Source organism: Sinohyriopsis cumingii, chromosome 6, assembly GCF_028554795.1.
Source record: "Sinohyriopsis cumingii isolate HCF-2022 chromosome 6, ASM2855479v2, whole genome shotgun sequence".
NCBI classification, from domain to species: Eukaryota; Metazoa; Mollusca; class Bivalvia; order Unionida; family Unionidae; genus Sinohyriopsis; species Sinohyriopsis cumingii.
The window spans coordinates 60,065,353-60,086,805 of NC_142966.1; the positions used below are offsets into that span (position 1 = coordinate 60,065,353).

General features: G+C 33.9%; 1 protein-coding gene across 5 annotated transcripts in view; it reads right to left on the bottom strand.

Annotated features, from left to right (window-relative positions):
* The window catches only part of LOC149797042 (serine/threonine-protein kinase Nek1-like), a 138,095-nt gene that overhangs the window by 100,396 nt on the left and 16,246 nt on the right, over positions 1-21,453 (bottom strand). For all 5 annotated transcript variants that reach the window (XM_089961708.1, XM_089961709.1, XM_089961710.1 and 2 more), the window contains exons 10-16: positions 19,060-19,103; positions 16,008-16,088; positions 14,384-14,459; positions 13,553-13,652; positions 8,313-8,397; positions 5,167-5,245; positions 1,454-1,522 (exon numbers count right to left, since the gene is read on the bottom strand). In XM_089961708.1, the coding sequence (XP_089817834.1) occupies positions 1,454-1,522; positions 5,167-5,245; positions 8,313-8,397; positions 13,553-13,652; positions 14,384-14,459; positions 16,008-16,088; positions 19,060-19,103 (534 nt within the window). The remainder of the gene's footprint in view (positions 1-1,453; positions 1,523-5,166; positions 5,246-8,312; positions 8,398-13,552; positions 13,653-14,383; positions 14,460-16,007; positions 16,089-19,059; positions 19,104-21,453) is intronic.

Genomic DNA, 21,453 nt, shown 5'->3' on the forward strand with positions numbered 1-21,453 from the left:
CTAAAATTGATAGATACTTGAAAATAAAATTATATCAGTGTAAATATTATGAAGGGCACACTCTTTAAGTAGGAACCCATTGATGGAAATACATCAAGATCCCATATTGCATTTGCTTAGGGGCCCAGAGTGGCCGAGTGGTCTAAAGCGCTCACTGTTCCGGATCACTGCCATATCACCTCTGTCTGCATGGGTTCAAGTCTCTGGCTCAGCATGGGTATGTGAGAAAGCTTGCCAGTAGCTTCTCATGGGTTGGTGGTTCTTCCCTGGGTTTTCCAGGGTTCTTCCTCAACCAGTTATACTGGCCGTCATGTATAGCCCATCTTGTGTTGAAAAATGGTGTTAAACCCTAGAACAACAACAACAGCATTTGCTCAGCCCACAATTTTACTTCGTACATCCATGGAACTGAGAAACATTTGGTATCTTCCAAAGGTTCAATCTGATTTAGGCTCAGTAATGTCACCAGTTTCTGAATTGATTAAAATGATTTTTGTTTACATAACTCGATGTTAAATAATGAAATGTATTTTACATAAAAACAGGTACTCCCCTCTCTCTCTGTTAATATCTTCTGGAGTGAAAAAAATCTCACAATAAAGCAGGAAAGAATCATAGCAAATAGTATATAAATACATGATAACTAAGAGTAATGTACAATTCCTGATGACACAAGAATCAATGGAAATTACAAGAATGATATCCACTCTAATCTTTTTTTTTTCTTTCTACATGCTGATTTGCATATTGTGATCATGAGGTGAATTTGGATAATATTAACTCTGTTGAACTGGTTTTCACAAGACGTAACTTTGCTACCAGAGGATACTGATGACAATATCATCATACAAAAAAATGACATAGCTCTAATTCTATATCAAAAAACAGCCTTTGCTCACTCATGACAAGGCTAAATACAGTATTTTAGCATCTAATATTCACAATGTAATGTATCATAGTCCAGTGTGTCTGTGTGTGTGTGTGCATGTGCGTGTGTGTGTGTAGGGGTTGATGAGTGACTGTTTTGTACAATGTAAAGGAGTGAACAAAAGTAGATAAGAAGTACATTTGATCAAATAACAAAGATCAAAGTTTAATCAAGCTTTGTCAAATGCACCTAAATGTAAACTTAATCACTTCTAGGTTCTGCTTGCAATGACAGAACTTAGAAATTTTGGATTAAATGCTGCCCCTGAATCTAAAACTAACATGGGTAAGGGAAATTAAAACTTAAATTAACATGGCAACCAAAAAGAAAATGAACATTACATATAAACTACAAATTATAAAAAAAGTTTCAAAAAAGCAGGATTTTTTTTTAGTTACACCAAAACAGATCATATAGTTTTGCAAACGCTGTAACTGGTAATCACAAAAACAAAAACTTTACTAAAATGTTTACTTCAAAGACTACTTTTAACCTCAGAAATGAACATATATTGCATGATTTTACCTTTTTAAGTTCTTCTTCTCTTCTCTTTTTCTCCTTTTCAATGAATTGTTGTTTCTTTTTGTTCAAACTCTGTAAAATATATATTTTGGAAGTACATGTTGCATGGTGGTCCCTTACTATAAAGTACCTTTGGACACAACTGCTCATCTCATAATGTATGTATGGACATGGATTTGAATTTATAATAATAATAATAATAATAATACATTTATTTCACTAGCTCATAAGAATGAACTAGAAATTGAGTTTCACATCATGAAATATTCCATTTTATGTTTAATACACTATCTCAGAAGAAAGCCTTGTTGGAACATTCCTTTGTATAACACTCCATCACTTATAATCTAATATAAGATACACTCAAACATATATCTATATAATTAAACTTATAATAACAATATCCAAGGATAATGATAAACTATGTTAACAGAATTTAGACACTAGATGCAGACTTCATGAATAAAGTACTCTGCCATATTGCCTTAAAAGTGTTTAAAAATAAGGTCCAAAATGGCATGGTGCTAGATGAACTAAGATTATGAGTGGGAATGAAAATTTAGTATACATATTATGTTAATAAAGAATTTATCCTTTTGAATGAATACTTTTGAGAATCTGATTTAAGGAATTTGTAAAAATGGTATTTACTGCAATGCTTGAAATAATGTGATCTTTACACTATTACATTTTTATATAATGTCATTTGTTACCTTTATTGTAAAATAGTACTAAAAACTCTGATGTCATTTGTTACCATTGTTGTAGTACTACAAACTCTGATATAGTATCATTTGTTACCTTCATTGTAGTACTACAAACTCTGATATGATGTCATTTGTTACCTTAGTGTGATGTAGTACTAAAAACTCTAATGTCATTTGTCACCTTAATGTGCAGTACTACAAACTCTGATGTCACTTGTTACCTTATTGTGGTGTAGTATTACAAACTCTGATGTCATTTGTTACCTAAGTGTGTAGTACTACAAACTCTGATGTCATTTGTTACCTTAGTGTGTAGTACTACAAATGTTGAAATAATTTGTTACCTTAGTGTGTTTTAGTACTAAAAACTCTGATGTCATGTGTTGCCTTTGTTGTAGTACTACAAACTCTGATATGATGTCATTTGTTACCTTAATGTGCAGTACTACAAACTCTGATGTCACTTGTTACCTTATTGTGGTGTAGTATTACAAACTCTGATGTCATTTGTTACCTAAGTGTGTAGTACTACAAACTCTGATGTCATATGTTACCTTAGTGTGTAGTACTACAAATGTTGATGTCATTTGTTACCTTAGTATGTTATATTACTATGAACTCTGATGTCATTTGTTACCTTAATGTGTTGTAGTACTATAAACTCTGATACAATGTTATTTGTTATCTTGGTGTGTTGTAGTAGTACAAACTCTGATATAATGTTTTTTGTTACCTTAGTGTGTAGTACTACAAACTGATATGATGTTTCTTGTTACCTTAGTGTGTTGTAGTACTACAAACTCTGACATTTTGTTACTTGTTACCTTTATGTGTTGTAGTAGTACAAAGTTTGAGATGATGTCATTTATTACCTTAGTACAATCTAGTAGTACAAACTATACAATTTGTTACCTTAGTGTGTTGTATTACTAGAAACTCTTGATGTCATTTGTTACCTTATTATGATGTAGTACTATAAACTCTGGTAAGATGTCAGTTGTTAACTCAGAGTGATATAGTCCTATATGTCATGTCAGTTGTTACGTCAGTGTGGTGTAGCCCTACAAATTCTGATATGATATCATTGGTTACCTTAGTGTGTTGTAGTAGTACAAACTCTGATGTTATTGGTTACCAATAGTGTGTAGTACTATAAACTCTGATATGATATCACTGGTTACCTTAGTGTGATGAAGTACTACAAACTCTGATGGGATGTTATTTGTTACCTTAGTGTGTTGTAGTACTACAAACTCTGATATGATATCATTGGTTACCTTAGTGTGTTGTAGTAGTACAAACTCTTGATGTCATTGTTACCATAGGATGATGTATTACTATAAACTCTGATATAGTGATATAGTGATATAGTCCTACATGTCATGTCAGTTGTTACCTCAGTGTGATGTAGCCCAACAAACTCTGATATGATGTCATTTTTTTTACCTAAGTGTGTTGCAGCAGTACAAACTATGATATGATATCATTGGTTACCTTAGTGTGTACTACTATAAACTCTGATATGGTATCACTGGTTAGAGTGACATGATATCATCTGTTACCTTAGCGTAATCAAGTAGTACAAAATCTGATGTCATGTCATCTGTTACCTTAATGTGTTGTACTACAAGCTCTGATGGGATGTTATTTGTTACCTTTGAGTGATGTAGTACTACAAACTCTGATGGGATGTTATTTGTTACCTTAGTGTGTTGTAGTACTACAAACTCTGATATGATATCATTGGTTACGTTAGTGTGTTGTAGTTGTACAAACTCTGATGTCAGTTGTTACCTCATTGTGTTGTATTACTACAAACTCTTGATGTCATTGTTACCTTAGTATGATGTAGTACTATAAACTATGATACAGTGATATAGTCCTACATGTCATGTCAGTTGTTACCTCAGTGTAATGTAGCCCTACAAATTCTGATATAATATCACTGGTTACCTTAGTGTAATGTAGTACTACATTCTCAGATGTCATTTGTTACCTTAGTGTGATGTAGTACTAAAAACTCTGACAAGATGTCCGTTGTTACCTTAGTTTGATGTAGCAGTACAAACTCTGACATGATGTCATTTGTTACATTAGTGTATTTTAGTACTACAAACTCTGGGAGACATTTTAAACAAGTGATGTGATTGTGATTTCTATTACTGATAATAAAAAAGCAATTTTATTTTACAATTTTCATAATCATAAGACCAGCTATGTGAAAGAAAATGATGAAGTCAACAAAAAGTGCATGACACACTGAGAAATCAAAAATGATTTATAAATTGATGTAACTTGACCTCATAGGCTTTCAGCAGCAGAATTCTGATGTGAGCTCAATACATGTGTGACAGTGCAAACATTCACACATCAAGATAGGGGCCCCGAGTGGCCGAGTGGTCTAAAGCGCTCTCCGTTACGGATCACTGCCATCTCACCTCTGTCTGCGTGGGTTCGAGTCTCGGATTCGGCTAATGTGGGTATGTGAGAAAGCTTGCCAGTAGCTTCTCGTGGGTCAGTGGTTCTTTCCGGGGTTTTCCCAGGTTCTTCCTCCACCATTAATACTGGCTGCCATATATAGCCTATTGTGTGCTGAAAAATGTTGTTAAACCCTATAACAACAACAACAACAACACACATCAAGATACACTTTTCTCAATATATTTAGTGGGGAGTCCATGGTCATCAAACTGTAAAATCTGATGAAGCTTTCAATAATCACTTATCTATTATTTTATGGGCATTGGATGACTGTTATCACATAACAGACCACACTCTGATCTATCATAACAGTAAAGACTCAAATCTCTCATCACATACTCTGATCTACTATAATATAACAGTATAGGCACAAATCATAAATCACATAACAGCACAAACCCAGATCAATAAATAATAGCACATATACTGATCTGTCATCACAAAACAGCACAAAGTCAAATCTGGGTCTATGCTTTTGACTGATGGATAAACATTAATGCACACAGAAAAACACAATAAATTACTTACAGAGTTACTTGGTGAACGCTTTGCTTGTGGACCACCTCCAGCACTGCCTGGACGCTTCCGTAAATCTGGAGTTGAACCTCTGTAAAGGGACAACAGTGGATTTTCCCTGGCTTTGACAATATTTAAATGTTTTCATTGGTTGAAGTGTCAAACCATATTAAATCAGCAAGAATAACAGCATGTCAGTAAAACATGCAATTATCAACTTAAGTAAAGCAGCAGCTCAGAATTATGTATAACTTATATAAATGGGAAATTTCATTATGTGCAGGGTACATTTGTTTTATGGTTTATTAATTATACACGTTTGAAATAATGAGTCATTTAAAAACTTACGCAGGTTCATGGTTTTTATTACATGCAATGTTAACTATATAACTCGAAATGCCTAGTATTTTTAAAATGGGAAAACTGTGCTTTTATCAGACAAAATTTACAAAGTTATCTGAGTAATAAATGTCTTGTCCAAAGTACCTTATGCTAAACATTTTAAAAAGCAAATTTTAAGTAAATTACATTTCTCACAGAATACTTACCCAATCATATTAACATTTGGGAACATAAGCCTGCTACCTCCCGAATCCAGCCCTACTTTTGTTATAAAGATGAAAATTCATCTTTTCTATCTCAAAAAAGATCAAGGGTGATAACTCTAGATTTTACCTCCCCCTTCTCACCACCAGGTGTTGCTAGTTTTTAGCTGTGCAATACAAAAATGATGATGTTCAGATGAACAGGTGGTTGGGAGGGTTTTATGTCGAGGTGTGCAGTATTACCAGTTTATCGGTTTACAGCAGTATTTTTTCCAGTGGTATATGCCACAGTACATTTTCACTGTACCAGTATATTGGTAGTTTTGTATCAATTAGAAATGTACATAAGTTCCTGAGGAATCTTGTTTTGACTTGTTTACAAAAAGTATCTTTTCTGTACATAAAAATGGTTCTTTTACATCCTAGCCTTATGCTACAAGCCATACCAGTCTCACAGGCACACTTATAGGGGAGGTAAGAAACCAAGTCATTTCTCCATCCCCCAAACTTCCCATTCCTTGTTTTAATGATGATGCAATGCCATTGTCTCTACACAATTTATGGTGAATACCCTATGGGTAGGCAGTGAATAAAGGAGAAGCTGGCTCTGACAGACAATTTTGTTGTATTGGTGCTTATGGCTGGTTCACAGGGAGTATGGACAGGACAGTTACCGCCTATGTGGAATTCAGTCCATTGGTACAGTTGCTGGCTGTACTATGGTCATGGTTGAAAAGATGGACCAATCACTAAAATCCCTGCCATAATGTGCTTGGGAAGTGTTACACTAGACAAGATAGACAGATCTATCACTAAAATTTCCATAACTGTAATTATGTGTAGCCATAAGCATGTTAGGACAGCAAATCTATCATTAAGATTTCCGTAATTGTTGAGATATGAAGCCACAGACCTGAGAAGATGAATGTATCACTAAGATCCCCATAGTTGTAACTGTATGCAGTTGTGGGCATCTTAGACCAAAAATATATAATTAAGATCTCCGTAATTTTAGAAATATACAAAGCTGTAGACCTGGGGAGATGGATATATCACTAAGATTGCTGTAATTGTAATTGCATTACCCATAGGCATGTTTGGACAGAATATATCATTAAGATCTCTGTAACTGTAGAGAGATGAAGCTTTAGACCTGGCAAGACAGAGAGATCTATCACTAAGATTTCCATAATTGTAACTGTATATAACTGTATGATGTTAGGACAGAAAAAATATAGTTATAATTTCCAAAATTGTCAAAATATAAAGCTGTAGGCCTGGAAGCACAGACAGATCTTTTAGTAAGATCACCTGATTGAGACAGCTAGACTGACTGCATGGTTGTCTCAACTGCTGGGATGACTATGGATGGCTTTGGATGGCAATACAATAGTAGTGGATAGATCTGTTAAAAATCTCATGCACCTGGACTTATAGGCCCCAAGCTATGCTCAGACATGTGGGGGAAACCTAAGGCCCTAAGCTATGCTTAGACATGTGGGGAAACTTAAGGCCCTAAGCCATGCTCAGACATGTTGGGAAACTTAAGGCCCTAAGCTATGCTCAGACATGTGGGAAACTTAAGGCCCTAAGCTATGCTCAGACATGTGGGGAAACTTAAGCCACCTGGGATACAGTACATCAATGCATCATAATTACTTGTAGGAATTTTAAAATCATCATCACCCTCTTTCTTTGTCTTGGTCAACTTTTGCAAAACTGCATTCTATATACTGCACACACACTGCATAGTACTGATGAATCACATTTTGTACATGCAAAGTATGCTCCAATTGTGTCTTCTCAAGCCTTTTTTGCATTTATTTCACTTTGTTGACTGGTTTCATGCACTGAAACAATAAGATAAAACAAAACACAACAAAAAATCTATAAATTAACCATGCAGCGTGTTTATAAGTAGCTAAAACAACACCCATTATGAGTGAGCAAGCAATATGCAGTGTGCATCAATGATAATATGTGTAACATATGGTCTAAAAAGTCCATGAAAACACAAAAATTTCAAGAAATATTCATAAAATTAAAAACATAATATTTACCACCTGTTTAGGAATGAATATTAATCCAATAAATCTAAAATTCTATATGGATGGTTCAAACTGAACACAAATTCGGCTCTGGACTCCTGGAAGGTATCTCAAACAATGTTGATGAACAGAAGCAAAGCTAAAAGCTAGTGATGGTGGCAGGGGAGAAAATGATTTTTGTTTTGTCTTTTAAGTCGGGCTGGGTAGCAAGCTTATATCCTCTAACATTAATGCAGTCAGGGAACATATCTGAATGAGAAAATTATTAGGAATCTCTGGACACTGATGAATGAGTGGTCCATTGGCCTAAAGTGCTCTCGTTATGGATCACTGCCATGGATTAGAATCTCAGGTTCAGCCAATCTGGGTACGTAAAAAAGCTTGCCAATAGCTTCCATGAATTGGTGTTTTTTTCCAGTGTTTTCCCAGGTTCTTTCTCCACCACTAGAACTGGCCGCCATGTATGGCCTATCTTGTGCTGAAAAATGGCATTAAACCCCACAATAACAACAATATGTTCAGATCCTGAATCAGAACACAGCCTTTTCCTCTTCAATGCACAAACCTGTTGTCCTTGGACTTGGAAAGAGGAGCTCCATATACTTTGGCCGGATCATACTTCCTTGCTGAAGATGGTCTCTGACCTACAGCTGCATCATAACAATAATAATAATAGATGAGAGCGAAAATAAAAGCCCAAGAGAACAATAAACAAGGAGTGTATTATTACTATAAGCAGTTTCATTTAATATATGGTCTGGTGATCTTATATAATTGCTTTGCCATCTGTGGCCTTCTATCTAAAGATAGCAGATCTGTCTGAAAAGAAGATAACTTGAAGACAACTACAGTTGAAACCACTTAATATAAACTATCAGTATGTCATCCCATTTCATACTAATTAAATAATTTTTCCCTGCAATCTATCTTTATATTCTCTGTATTTTCCCCACTTAGCATAAAATGTTCAGCACAAAGACCTGCTTAAACTGAAGATAATTTCAGGTCCAAAGGTCACTATCTAAGTACAAAACCTAATAGAGATGACGAGAATTTCAGTTGCACATATCACTATCTAAGTACAAAACCTAATAAAGCTGAAGATAATTTCAGTACCATAGGTCACAAATTAAGCACAAAAACCTGCTGAAGAGAATTGCAGGTGTACAGGTCACTAATTAAGTCGTTAACTTGCCAGATAATGCAAGAGAATAGAGCAAGTGCTTGAAAGAAAGTGTTGAAACAAAGTCCATGATTTCATTCCCTTTGCTCTTTCAAACAATTTCTGAAGCACTTGAAAAAGGCTTTGAACCCTCTTCCCCACTGGCTTTCCCACTGAGCTTAGACTCTTCACTGTCCAATGCTTACTAGAGCATTAAGAAAAGTCTTTGAACCCACCCCCCACTTGAATTCCCCTTAAAATCAATAAGAACCCACCCCCACTTGACTTCCCCTTAAATTTGTGTACCCACTCACCCCACTTGATTGCCCCTTAAAATTTCTTCACTGTACTATCAAACACTTCCTAAAGCACTTGGGAAAAACTTAGAATCTGTTCATCCACTGGTTTTCCCCTTAGGCTGAAACTCTTCCCTTGTGTTCTTTCAATCACTTGCTGGAGCACTTAGAAAGCCTTTGACCCCATTCACCCACTGGTTTTTCCCTTGAGCTAAAGCTTGTCCCTTGTGCTCTGTCAAATACTTGCTCACAGCAAACCCTGCATCATCCTTATAACCACAGTGAAACTTGACCCACATGAAAAACTCAAAGAAACTCATAAAATGTGTACGTCGTCCTGTGTATCTTAAACACACTCCACATTAAATCACTGCATGTCTCACCCATTCACATACCAAGTCTTACCTTCTTTTGCATTCTCTAAACAATTTTTTAAAAAATCATATGTCCATCACTGTTATCATTAAAGACATGCTTGAAAGTGTATAGGATTTCTCTATTCCAGACTCCTTGGTCCACATAAAGATAAAATACACATGTTACTTAAAAGATTCAAGAGTTAAATATGAACAAATATCTGATAAAAGACCACTTCGGTGGCTTAGTGGTAAGAGCATCCGCCCCAAATGTGGGAGGTCGTTGGTTCGATCCCTGGCCGAGTCATACCAAAGACGTAAAAAAATGGTACTAACAGTTGCCTCGCTTGGGGCTCAGCATTAAGAGGTCAGTGTTAGGAATGGTCAGCCTGGTGTCAGGATAATGTGTCTGGGTAGGACATCATGCTACATGTCTGCGGCATGATGCCCCAGTGCTAGACGTCACTATAAACTGCCACATTGCAGATATCGTAGTGATACGACTAAAAAATTGTTAAAGCTATGTTAAAAATCCAAATCACATCACAACACATCTGAAAATTCTTATGAATTACAAACTCTACAAGACTTTCTTTAAATTATCTTCTCAGCATAACCAATTTTTATCTACAAGAGTCATGCAGTGTGGTTTTCCAGCTTGCTATAGTAGGTGAATTTATGTGCATGACATTATTCATAACTGATATTGATATATAGCTCTCACTGTTTGATATTCTTGTCCCAATAGAAAACAAACATTTTATTAATAGTTCTTCCAAGCTTAGAGGTTATTTACAAGCACTGTAGCACCACTGGCCCATCTAATTAAGACAAATAACCAACATAAGCTATCATTACAATAAATCACAAGGTTTCTTTTTATACATTTGTTAAACTTTGACCATAAAGGTACACAATGCATATCACAACAAACTTATTTAAATAATTTAAACTGGACATTTAAAAAACAATGTTTACATTTATATAGAATCATGTTCATTTGTGTAGAATACAATGGTACATTCAGCATCTGGCACTGAGGCATATTCAGTAAAACTAAAATCAGAATTGCATGATGACAAACAAACCTCTAATTTGAGTCAGTGCAAACATAATTACATCAAGTTTATAAAACCCTCTAATTTGAGTCAGTGCAAACACAATTAGGTCAATTTTCAAAACCCCTCCAAGCTGAGTCAATGCAAACACAATCAGGTCAAGTTTGAAAAAAACCTCTGAATCAATGCAAACACAAATGGGTCAAGTTTCAAAACAGTTACCAGCATCTTGCTGATATTATTTCATACAATGTTTCCATCAATAGAGTTTGTGAACATATTATTTTATTTATCTTGTTTAACTCCTTCCCAAAGTTAACAATAAGCACATCTGCTCTATCTCTTCATTTGTGCTTTTTAAATTCTTCCAATGCATATTTAAACTGAGCTCTGGTTTGACATATTATGTCATTGAGGTCTCCGTCAAAGTTCACCATGATCTCACCATACAAGATATGCATTTTATATGTAATTCTTTCATGTTGTCCTCCTATCATATGGTCAGAGCTATATCCATGATTTAATAAATATGGTCATTGTCCCATCTTAAAATTGAAAAAAAAAAGGGGGGGCCAATCTGGAAAAAAGGTGGGATCAATTTGGTCATATTGAGGCTTCTAACTGGGACAAAGTAACTAAACTTGATCAAAGCAGTAAAAGATACATAATCACTACATACTGTGGCACAATAAAGGATCTCAACCCTGTTCAAGAAAAATGTCATTTACTGAGTATACTTCAATCTTTCCTCAGAAGAGAGATCAGACCAGTTAATGTACTGTGGGGTGCAAAGTTCTTCTAAAAATGAATCAAGACCAGGAAGTTGAATAAAACTGATGGTCAGTATGGTCAACTGATGGTCAGATCCCACTAAAATATGAATTGTTGACATAGGGCTTATAGCTGAGTCAGCAGACTGTACAGATATAAACCAAGTGACTGTACAGAGAGAAACCAAGAGACTGTACAGATAGAAACCAAGAGACTGTACAGATAGAAACCAAGAGACAGTACAGATAGAAACCAAGAGACAGTACAGACAGAAACCAAGAGACTGTACAGAGAGAAACCAAGAGACTGTACAGATAGAAACCAAGAGACAGTACAGATAGAAACCAAGAGACAGTACAAACAGAAACCAAGAGACTGTACAGAGAGAAACCAAGAGACTGTACAGATAGAAACCAAGAGACAGTACAGATAGAAACCAAGAGACAGTACAGACAGAAACCAAGAGACTGTACAGATAGAAACCAAGAGACTGTACAGATAGAAACCAAGAGACTGTACATATAGAAACCAAGAGACAGTACAGATAGAAACCAAGAGACAGTACAGACAGAAACCAAGAGACAGTACAGATAGAAACCAAGAGACAGTACAGACAGAAACCAAGAGACTGTACAGAGAGAAACCAAGAGACTGTACAGATAGAAACCAAGAGACAGTACAGATAGAAACCAAGAGACAGTACAGACAGAAACCAAGAGACTGTACAGATAGAAACCAAGAGACTGTACATATAGAAATCAAGCGACAGTATGATATGAGTCACACCCATAATAAATCTGAGTGTATTAACATTCCAATTCTCAGTGATAAAAAGTCTTATGTACTAACATTTTCAGCTATGTTATTATTTTGTCCTGGTCAAGAACATATTTGTAACAATTTTCATATCAATCACAGAATAAACAGAGATTTATAAGAAGCATGATGGAATCACATACCTTAGTAGTAATCTCTATTATTATTAGAGTGTTGAACTTCTATGACATTCATAAAAGATCTATGATAGGGATCACGAGAGCCCCATTGGGTCTACCAACATGTATATCATTGAAAGATATAATGGATGAGACACCTATTCCACAAAAATACTCACATGCAGTCTAACTCACAATCAAATAGCCAAAATTCTTGTAAAAAAATGCACATCAGATACATTACATAAATGTTTCACTGAACATTTTTATGGATAGAATGGCAGTTATAGAAGTAGTAATACAGCAGTTGTAGAATGTTTGAATACAATTACATATTCCTCTGTAAACAAGTGAATCTATGTGAAAATATCCCATCACAGAATTGTCTTCATTTTCTAAACACTGTGATAAAAGAGTTTTTCCTAACATCAAGAAGTTTTTATTTAGTATAAAAACAAAAATGAAATTAGAATGCTTGAAAAAATTTATAACTGGTAAATTTGATCAACCAATCTAATTTAATTACTGAACCAACTTCAAACTGTATGAGAAATTAACTTTGTCACCAATCACTCAAATGCTCAGCATTACTTTATTACTCAGCATTACTCAAACACTCAACATTAATTATTCAAATACTCAACATTTATTATTCAAATACTCAAAATTAATTACTCAAATACTCAACATTAATTATTTAAATACTCAATATTAATTATTCAAATACTCAACATTAATTATTCAAATGGTCAATATTAATTACTCAAACACTCAAAATTAATTATTCAAATACTCAACATTAATTATTCAAATACTCAACATTAATTATTCAAATACTCAACATTAATTACTCACTCAACATTAATTATTCAAATACTCAACATTAATTATTCAAATAGTCAACATTAATTACTCACTCAACATTAATTATTCAAATACTCAACATTAATTATTTAAATACACAACAGTACTCTATACATAGCAGCACTCAAACTACTTGATTGGTCACTCTGTAGTACATTACCCAGTCTGCAAACTTGGAAACTCAAAGTCAGCAAAAACACTACCAAAATTTGGTAGTGCAGCACTTTGAGTTCACTTTTCCCAATACAACTCTACACAAACATACGAGTACTGCAGATTTTTTAAAAATAAGTTGCTGTACAACCGACGTAAACTTTCAAATCAAATCTTCCAGACTCTATGTATTGTAAATCCCTATGTTACCTGAAGAGGGTCTGGAGGCTGCAGGTTGTGGTGGAGGTGGTAGTTTTCTGGCAAGCTTCTTGCCATGCATCACTGTATGACTGAATTCATCAGCTAATTGCTGAAAGAGGTACAGTATAACAAATGCAATTTCCATCTTGAAAAATTATGTGTGATTTGTAATCCATAACAAAACTTCCCAAAGTAAATCATGAAAACAATGCATGCTATATACTGTACAATAATTCCATGCTTAATATAATTTAAAATATCTTCAAATGTGTGTTGTTTATCTCTTGTATATTTCTGTACATCTATAAATGTGATCACTAAAGGGTCACATGACATAAATTACCAAATAATCTCAAAAAACTGTCATAAGTCAGTGATGACAAGCAAAAAAAGTATCATGGTTCTTCTAGATGGAGTCAAATACATAATAGTAAATACAGATTCTAATAGGGTTACATTTATATGCAAGGTCAAAAACAAAATCAGGTAACAATATTCTTTCAAATATATCTGAACTATCTTGATCGTTCTTAAACTTGAATGTTTATGGAAACTAAACTGTATTATGGTGTTATTATTGTACAAATACATTTTAACAGATGTTATATATACTCACTTATAAGTCAGGTCCAATTATAAACAACACAGCATCGCTGAACAATCAGGATTCATGTTATTTGTTCTACTGATCATTCTGAATAAACTGCACAGACCCAGATCTGCAAGCACATTATGCATTGGCCAATCTGAGTCAATGCAGTTTGTAGCTGGATTTGACTTTCATAGCATATATATGTTTTAACTTGACATATTTTCATATAAAAGGAAAAGACAACTTACTTCATTACTTAGAAACTTTGGTACTTTCTGTGATACAAATGGTTTCTTCAGAATGCTGTTAATTGATGGCCTTTCCCTGGAAAGAATAACTGACATGTTCAGTTGAGATGCAATACATGAAATCTGTTGTTAAGAATAAAAACTGAAAGCCTAATGTATGAACATTTTTCCATTAAGCATTCTGTATCCATTAAGCTGCATAGAAATTAAATGGAATTAACAAATATGATTTAATTTTCTCTATAATAAAACTGTGACATTAAACATACCATTGGGTGTGTGATTTGGATAGGGACAATATGTTCCATTTAAAAGTAATCTGTACAGTTTATATACCAAAACAATATGCTTGGGGATAGCAGCTGCTACACATCTGTTCTCTTTGATCATTCACTTTAGTCCATACTGTTTTACTCACCCAAGAATTAGATGTCAGCATAATGCTATATATTCAAATTAAACACAATAAGTGAAGTACACACATTTATCACTGTCATCCCCAACTTTCAATGGCCAGCCCATATATATGTTTTATTATAGAGAGTTAACCTGACCTGGTCTCTATTGTATGTAAATTGTTGTTTGTGCACTTTATTTAAGCATAACATATACACAACAATATATGACCCAATTATCATCTTTTTTTTATTTAGGTCTAAATGCTAAAAATAGTCTACATTAATCATAACATAGATCAACTGTCAACCAATTGAAAACAGTAGCATCAGTCACATGTTGTGTCTTTGTCTGACATTCTGGTTTTTAAAAGTGAGAGTGACAAACACTAAATTTCTCCTGAACACCAACAACCCAACTACAACACCTACTGTATTCACTGGATTTGATCGTAATTGCTGCTACATGTTGCTTTCCTTTAAAAAACGGCAACCATTCCCTCATTCCAGGGTAATCATTTTATTCCACTCTGTTCACAAATTCATTCCAACTTTCATTGGGCAGAACAGTTTTCACAGAGCTCCATTAGTTTCCAATGAAGAAACTTTAGTTAGGGGTTATCCAAAACATTCTCTTCAGGAGTTTCACAGCCCTGTGGTAACCTTCGTACAACTAAGTTGTGCTCATTTAATTACTGGTGAATCACTCACTAACAGAATAAACTGAAAGAGCATCCTCTACCAGGCCATGTATACGTTTTTAATGAACAAAAAGTTAATTTGACCAGGCTTATACTGTGCAAAAAAACCAATAACAGTATGTTTTCTTTGATGCAAACTGAAGGAATGCAGAAAATAATAATTCAATCTGACTTTCACCATATTTCAAATTGACAAATAAAAACACTTTCTCATAAAAAGTATTAGGAATGTAACAAAGCTAGGATAAATATTTCAAGAGTCAATCAATTTTCAATTATGAGCGAAAATTAATTCTAACATAAATTGTTAATTCAATTTACTTTCTTGGTATATAAAAAATACCAAATCAAGAAATCAACTTTTCATCAAAATAAATAATAAGACTTGATCTGCATTGTAAATTGAATTCACGTGACTGGTACAATGTTATTATTTGTAATAATGTAAAAATAGTTGGTTCAATGTTAAAAGTAAGCAGTCACTCAATTTGGTGCTTGCTAAATTGAAATGACTTAAGACTAACTTACCTTGGGGATCTCTTGAACAGCTGAGCTATCAAACCTCGCAGTTCATAGGAATATTTGGCTGAAACTGGTGGATAAGAACCCCTGAAGATAAAGAAACACAGTTATGTCCCCCTTTAATTAGTCATGCATATAAAACTATCATTCCTCAAAATCAGTCAATTATACAATATCTATGTGAATTGAATGGGACTCCTTTTCAAAGACAAGTCATCAAAATCAGTCAATTATACAATATCTATGTGAGTTGAATGGGACTCCTTTTCAAAGACAAGTCATCAAAGAGTCATAAAAAGTAATTTTCAATAGAAAATACAAGAAAGTGAATCTTACTTCTAGATTTATTTGCTGCCAAGTTGCTGAATGAAGGGTACATTAAATGGCACATAACATGCCCACCATATGTTAAATATTATACATGTTTTTGTAAAACCCTGTTTCATTCATCAGATACTCTGGTACCAGAAAGACATAGTACCCATTTAACTTGTGAACTATGCCAAAATTGCTAGGCAATGTTGACCAGGAAAACTAAATGGAACAAGCTTCAGTGGTCAATGACATTGGTGGTTGTATGTCTGTTATGTCAAGGCACATGCTAGACATATGGGTATCATAGTATTAGTGGGAAGATTTGTATTTTCCCTATGGTGATGTTATGACTTCAAGAATGGTGACTCAGCTCATGATATTTTGTGGAAACTCAATTTGTTCTTTCAGTCTTGGTGACCCTGACCTGAACTAGATGTTGTACATGTATCAAATGAAAGCCATCCATAACATTTGGTGATGTCATAGAACACAAGTCATTTTTAGAAAACAAGTTTCCTTCTAGGATTTTTTTTAAAATGTTGATTTTTTGACCTTTTAACCCCCAAATCAACACTCAGATGTCTTTCATGTCTAAAATACAAGTCATCAACGAAGTTAGTCAATGCATGTGGTACAAACCTAATTAGTCCTGCGCAAATCATATTTCCTTCAAAAAGTCCCTATGGGCTTGACTTTGGACTCCAAAATGAATACGTGCCTTCCTCGACTCAAATGCAAACCATACCAAAAGACTGGTTGCAGAAGAACTGTATATATCACACAGAAACCAGTTTATTTTTTTTAGTCATTGTGACCATGAACATTAACCCTTTAACCCCAAAATCTTGGCTTCTTTCTTATCTCAAATGTACACAATTTACAATGTTTAGTAACTGTAGCTGGTTCAAAAGTCAAGTTATTGTGTGCAAACAGTTTTCCTTCTGAAAGTCTCTGTAACCTTTTGTTACTGAAATTGACAGGTTTCTTGCCTTAAATTCAAGCTACTTGCAATGTCTGGTAACAGATGATCATGGAAAAACTCATTAATGTGTGGAAATGTAACAGGCAACTAACATAGAGACATCCAGACATCAAAACAAGCTAAATTCTGCCTTACGTCTGTACACAATTTTTGTTTAATTTATCATTAAAATAAAAAAAATAAAAAGCGTACCAAATACTTTCTCAAAAAATAAAACTCAGAATAATAATTGGTGTGCAAATATTGCATGAGCTATAAACATGGGATGTTACACAAACTAAAACCAAGAAACCAGTCAACGAAAAGCAACTTGTTTGGGATACTGTTCATCCAGAAAATGCATGTAAAAAATCAAGAAAACATTGTAATCATGGGTAATATGGACAATGATGCAAGCTTATCAGCAGGATTATGAAATCAACACTTAAACCAATGAACAATGTTACAGAGAAACTGCACACATGTCTAGGATCAGTTCATGATTAGGCAAAATAAAATATAATTGTTTCCTATTGCACTGGTTTTAAAATTAGGGTAGGTATGATTAGTATATATAATGTACTAAGTGCTTCAAGAACTGGGCAAAATTGGCTCAATTAGATGCACAAATCAATTTCATGAATTGTTAATAAAAAAAATTTTACCTGTGGAAAAAAGTGTTGGGTCAGCAATGAAAAACGGATAATCAGCTAACCAGAAACACATTTCTGAGGCTTTATCACTGACTGGATTTTATTCCAAGTTAGCATCAGGAAAAACATTCTAAATGGTAACTTGCCAGATTTCACAATGAAATTAAAATTAGGACTATATGACTGTGTATATTACTAGACAATGCATTAGATGTGATAGGAATGCTGTTGGTTGTAGAACAACTTATGGTTGTTATGTGTATATTACTAGACAATGCATTAGATGTGATAGGAATCCTGTTGGTTGTAGAACAACGTATGGTTGTCATGAAAATGTTTTGCATTACACTTTATATCACTTTACAATGAGCATAAAAGGAAGTTGCTATTCATGACTTCCGATTTCTGGATCCACAAATATACTTCACACTAGTGGATTCAACCTACAAATGCACTTTCTTGCCATTATTTTTTTTAATGTAAGGTCCTGGCTTTTTGAGGCTGTAAAATACTACACAAAGATGCCAAAATATGAACTAATGAGGGTTTGCTTAGAGCAAAAGAAAACTGTATTAATATAAGTTTAAAGCAAGCTAGACAGTTAATACTGACAATAAAAATAAACCTGATAACGTGAACAGTAATCTTGACAACAAGGCAAGCAATCTTGACAATACAAGACATGTAATCTGACAATATAAAACAAGTAAACTTGACAATACCAGACAAGTAATCTTGACAACAAGACAACTAATTGAGACAATACAAGTAACCTTGAAAACAGGACAAGTAATATTGACATTACAAGTAAACTTGGCAATACAAGACAAGTAAACTTGACAACAAGACAAGTAATCTTGACGTTACAAGTAAACATGAGAACAAAACATGCAATCTTGACAATACAAGTAATCATGGCAATACAAGACAAGTAAACTTGACAATGCCAGACAAGTAATCTTGACAATAAAAGAGTCATAACTATTAAACTCAAAGCCTCAGGGAATAAAATTATCACACACAAAAATTATTGGTATTTCTCAAAAATATATAAAATATTTCTACATAAACTGATAAATACCATCAAAATATTTTTCATGAGAAAACAAACTGTTTAGCTTTATCTTACCGGATTATTTTCAGTACCAAATTTTTCATATTACCAGCTTCAAACTGAAATTTGAGATAAAAAGAAACTCAACAATTCACATAAAACCATTACATTTTTCAAATGATAATAATGAATGATAAATTCTTTATACTTTGAATAACCCTGCAGCAAAAAAATGAAAGACATTTTTGTCCTCATTTGTCAATGTGGGGTGTCATATTCCACTTGTGAATACATTAAACTATGCAAATGATTGTTAAATGACCTTATTTTTCTAATTTATCACAAAGACAAAACTTATGATCTAATAGCTACTTAAGATCCCTGTTTTCTAATTATTTAATTAACACATAATGAACACTGTTTCTGTCATACATAAAAATGGCTTGTACTAACAAAATGCTATTCAATGTATCCTGAGATATGAATATATTAAATTCCAAATGTAGCTGGAAATTAAATCAAGCTAGTACCTGCAGATCTAAACTTTAAAAAAATCCTTACTGATCACTGCCAACTCACTTCTGTCCATGTGTGTTTTACTCTCAGTCTCAGTCAATATGTGCCGTATGTTCCCATTGGTTGGTGGTTCTTACTTGAATTTTGCCAGGTTCTTCTTAAACCAGTTATATTGGCTGTCATATATAGCCATATTGTGCTGAGAAATGGCATTAAATGCAAAACAATAACCTTAAAAATATGTTCTACTAATGGCCATCAACCACTTTACATTGCATCTTGGCCAGCTACCCTAAACCTTTAATATTTTTCTTGTCAGATGCATTGTTTTAAAATAGGTAATCATAACTGTCTTACAGCTTTTATAGTCTTTTGAAACTATGGCCATTGCTAGCGCCAACAGAGACATGGATGGGCATCCATTAATGAAAAGCTGTTCGCTAATTTCTGTAAAGGAAAATTTCTGACAGAAAAGCATGTCTGTTGGGGTGCACATGGTCAAAATTTTGGGGACATAGGACAAAAATTGCAGGAAACCCTGAGCCCATGTTTAATGTGCAACACTATATTTTGGTCATCACCAAAAAACTATATCAGCAAATCTCTTTGATCCCACCATTAATTTTTTCAGTTATTGCCCTTTTATTGTCTTGAGGCAGTGTATGACACAATCTCATTAGCACAACTAGTTTTGCATTATTTTGTTCGTTATTAATAGTTTGCCGTGAAACTTGATAAATATTATGGACATGACAATGCACATATTGACAAATCAATCTGCTGCTTAAGTTTTGTTAAGAGTTATTGCATTTGTATCTCAATGCGGTGCATGACATGGACTCGAGAACACTATTAATCTCAGAGTTGTTTTATGGCTTGCCATGAAACTTGGTAAGTAATACAGTCATTACCTAAAGATTCACATATTGACAAATCTTTGTGCTCCTGTGATGTTTTGTAAGATCTTTTTGCCATTTTTACTTACATTTAGATGCCTTGTATTATAGTATGTTTTAATGCAGTCTTTTAGTGGCTTGCCGTAAACCTTATACATGTTATGGAGATCATCAGAAGATATGCACGTTGACAAATCGTGGAACTTGCTCTTTTTTTAGAAGAGTTGCACATTTTACCCCTGATTTATTGCCATCATCAGATAGGGGTGGGATACAGAAGGGTTTCGGGGTATATTTATGTAAGTAAATTGCTCACCATTCCTCTTCCTAATTTGATCAATATTAGTGGTCAAAGATGACTTCAGTAAATACAGGGTGACTGTTACTCCGTTCAACAATTGTGAATTGCCATTAAAATATATTGTACAGAGCATTTAACAAATCAGAATATCTAAGTGTTTATGTGTGTGTATGTGTGTGTTGTGTACTTGAAACAAAAAGATAAAGGTGTCTCATAAAAAAATCTTTGAGTTGTTTTTTCTTGAATAATCATGAAGAGATTCAAGTTACGCCTACAGTGAGGAAGATTTAATTTATTCTGAGGCTGAAATAGTGGCAAAAGAGATTAAGTTTATGCCAATATACAGTTTGTCATTTAGTTAATGATTTGTTACTTTGGAAAGAATAGTAATTCAGGTAATTCTTTTAAATGAGAACAAGATTCAGAAAATTGTGTGAAGCAACTCATTTCAGGTTAACCAGACATTCAAAAATGGTAGTGCTTTTATGAGTGATTTGACCACATGATAAAACTTTTATTGCAATAACATAAGTATACAAGAAAAATGTAATTACAGTCAAGACAACAAAGTTAATGTGGCAAATCATCAAAGCATGTAGGATCTTCTCATTTTTACAGCAACATTACTATATAATGTACTATTATTTTCCTTTGTCCCTCAAAATATTGTGTGTCCCATAAATTTAAAGGATGAGAGGGGGGTCACATCATCCTATGCCTTTGGGATCCTAAGTGCAACACTGATAATACTTACCA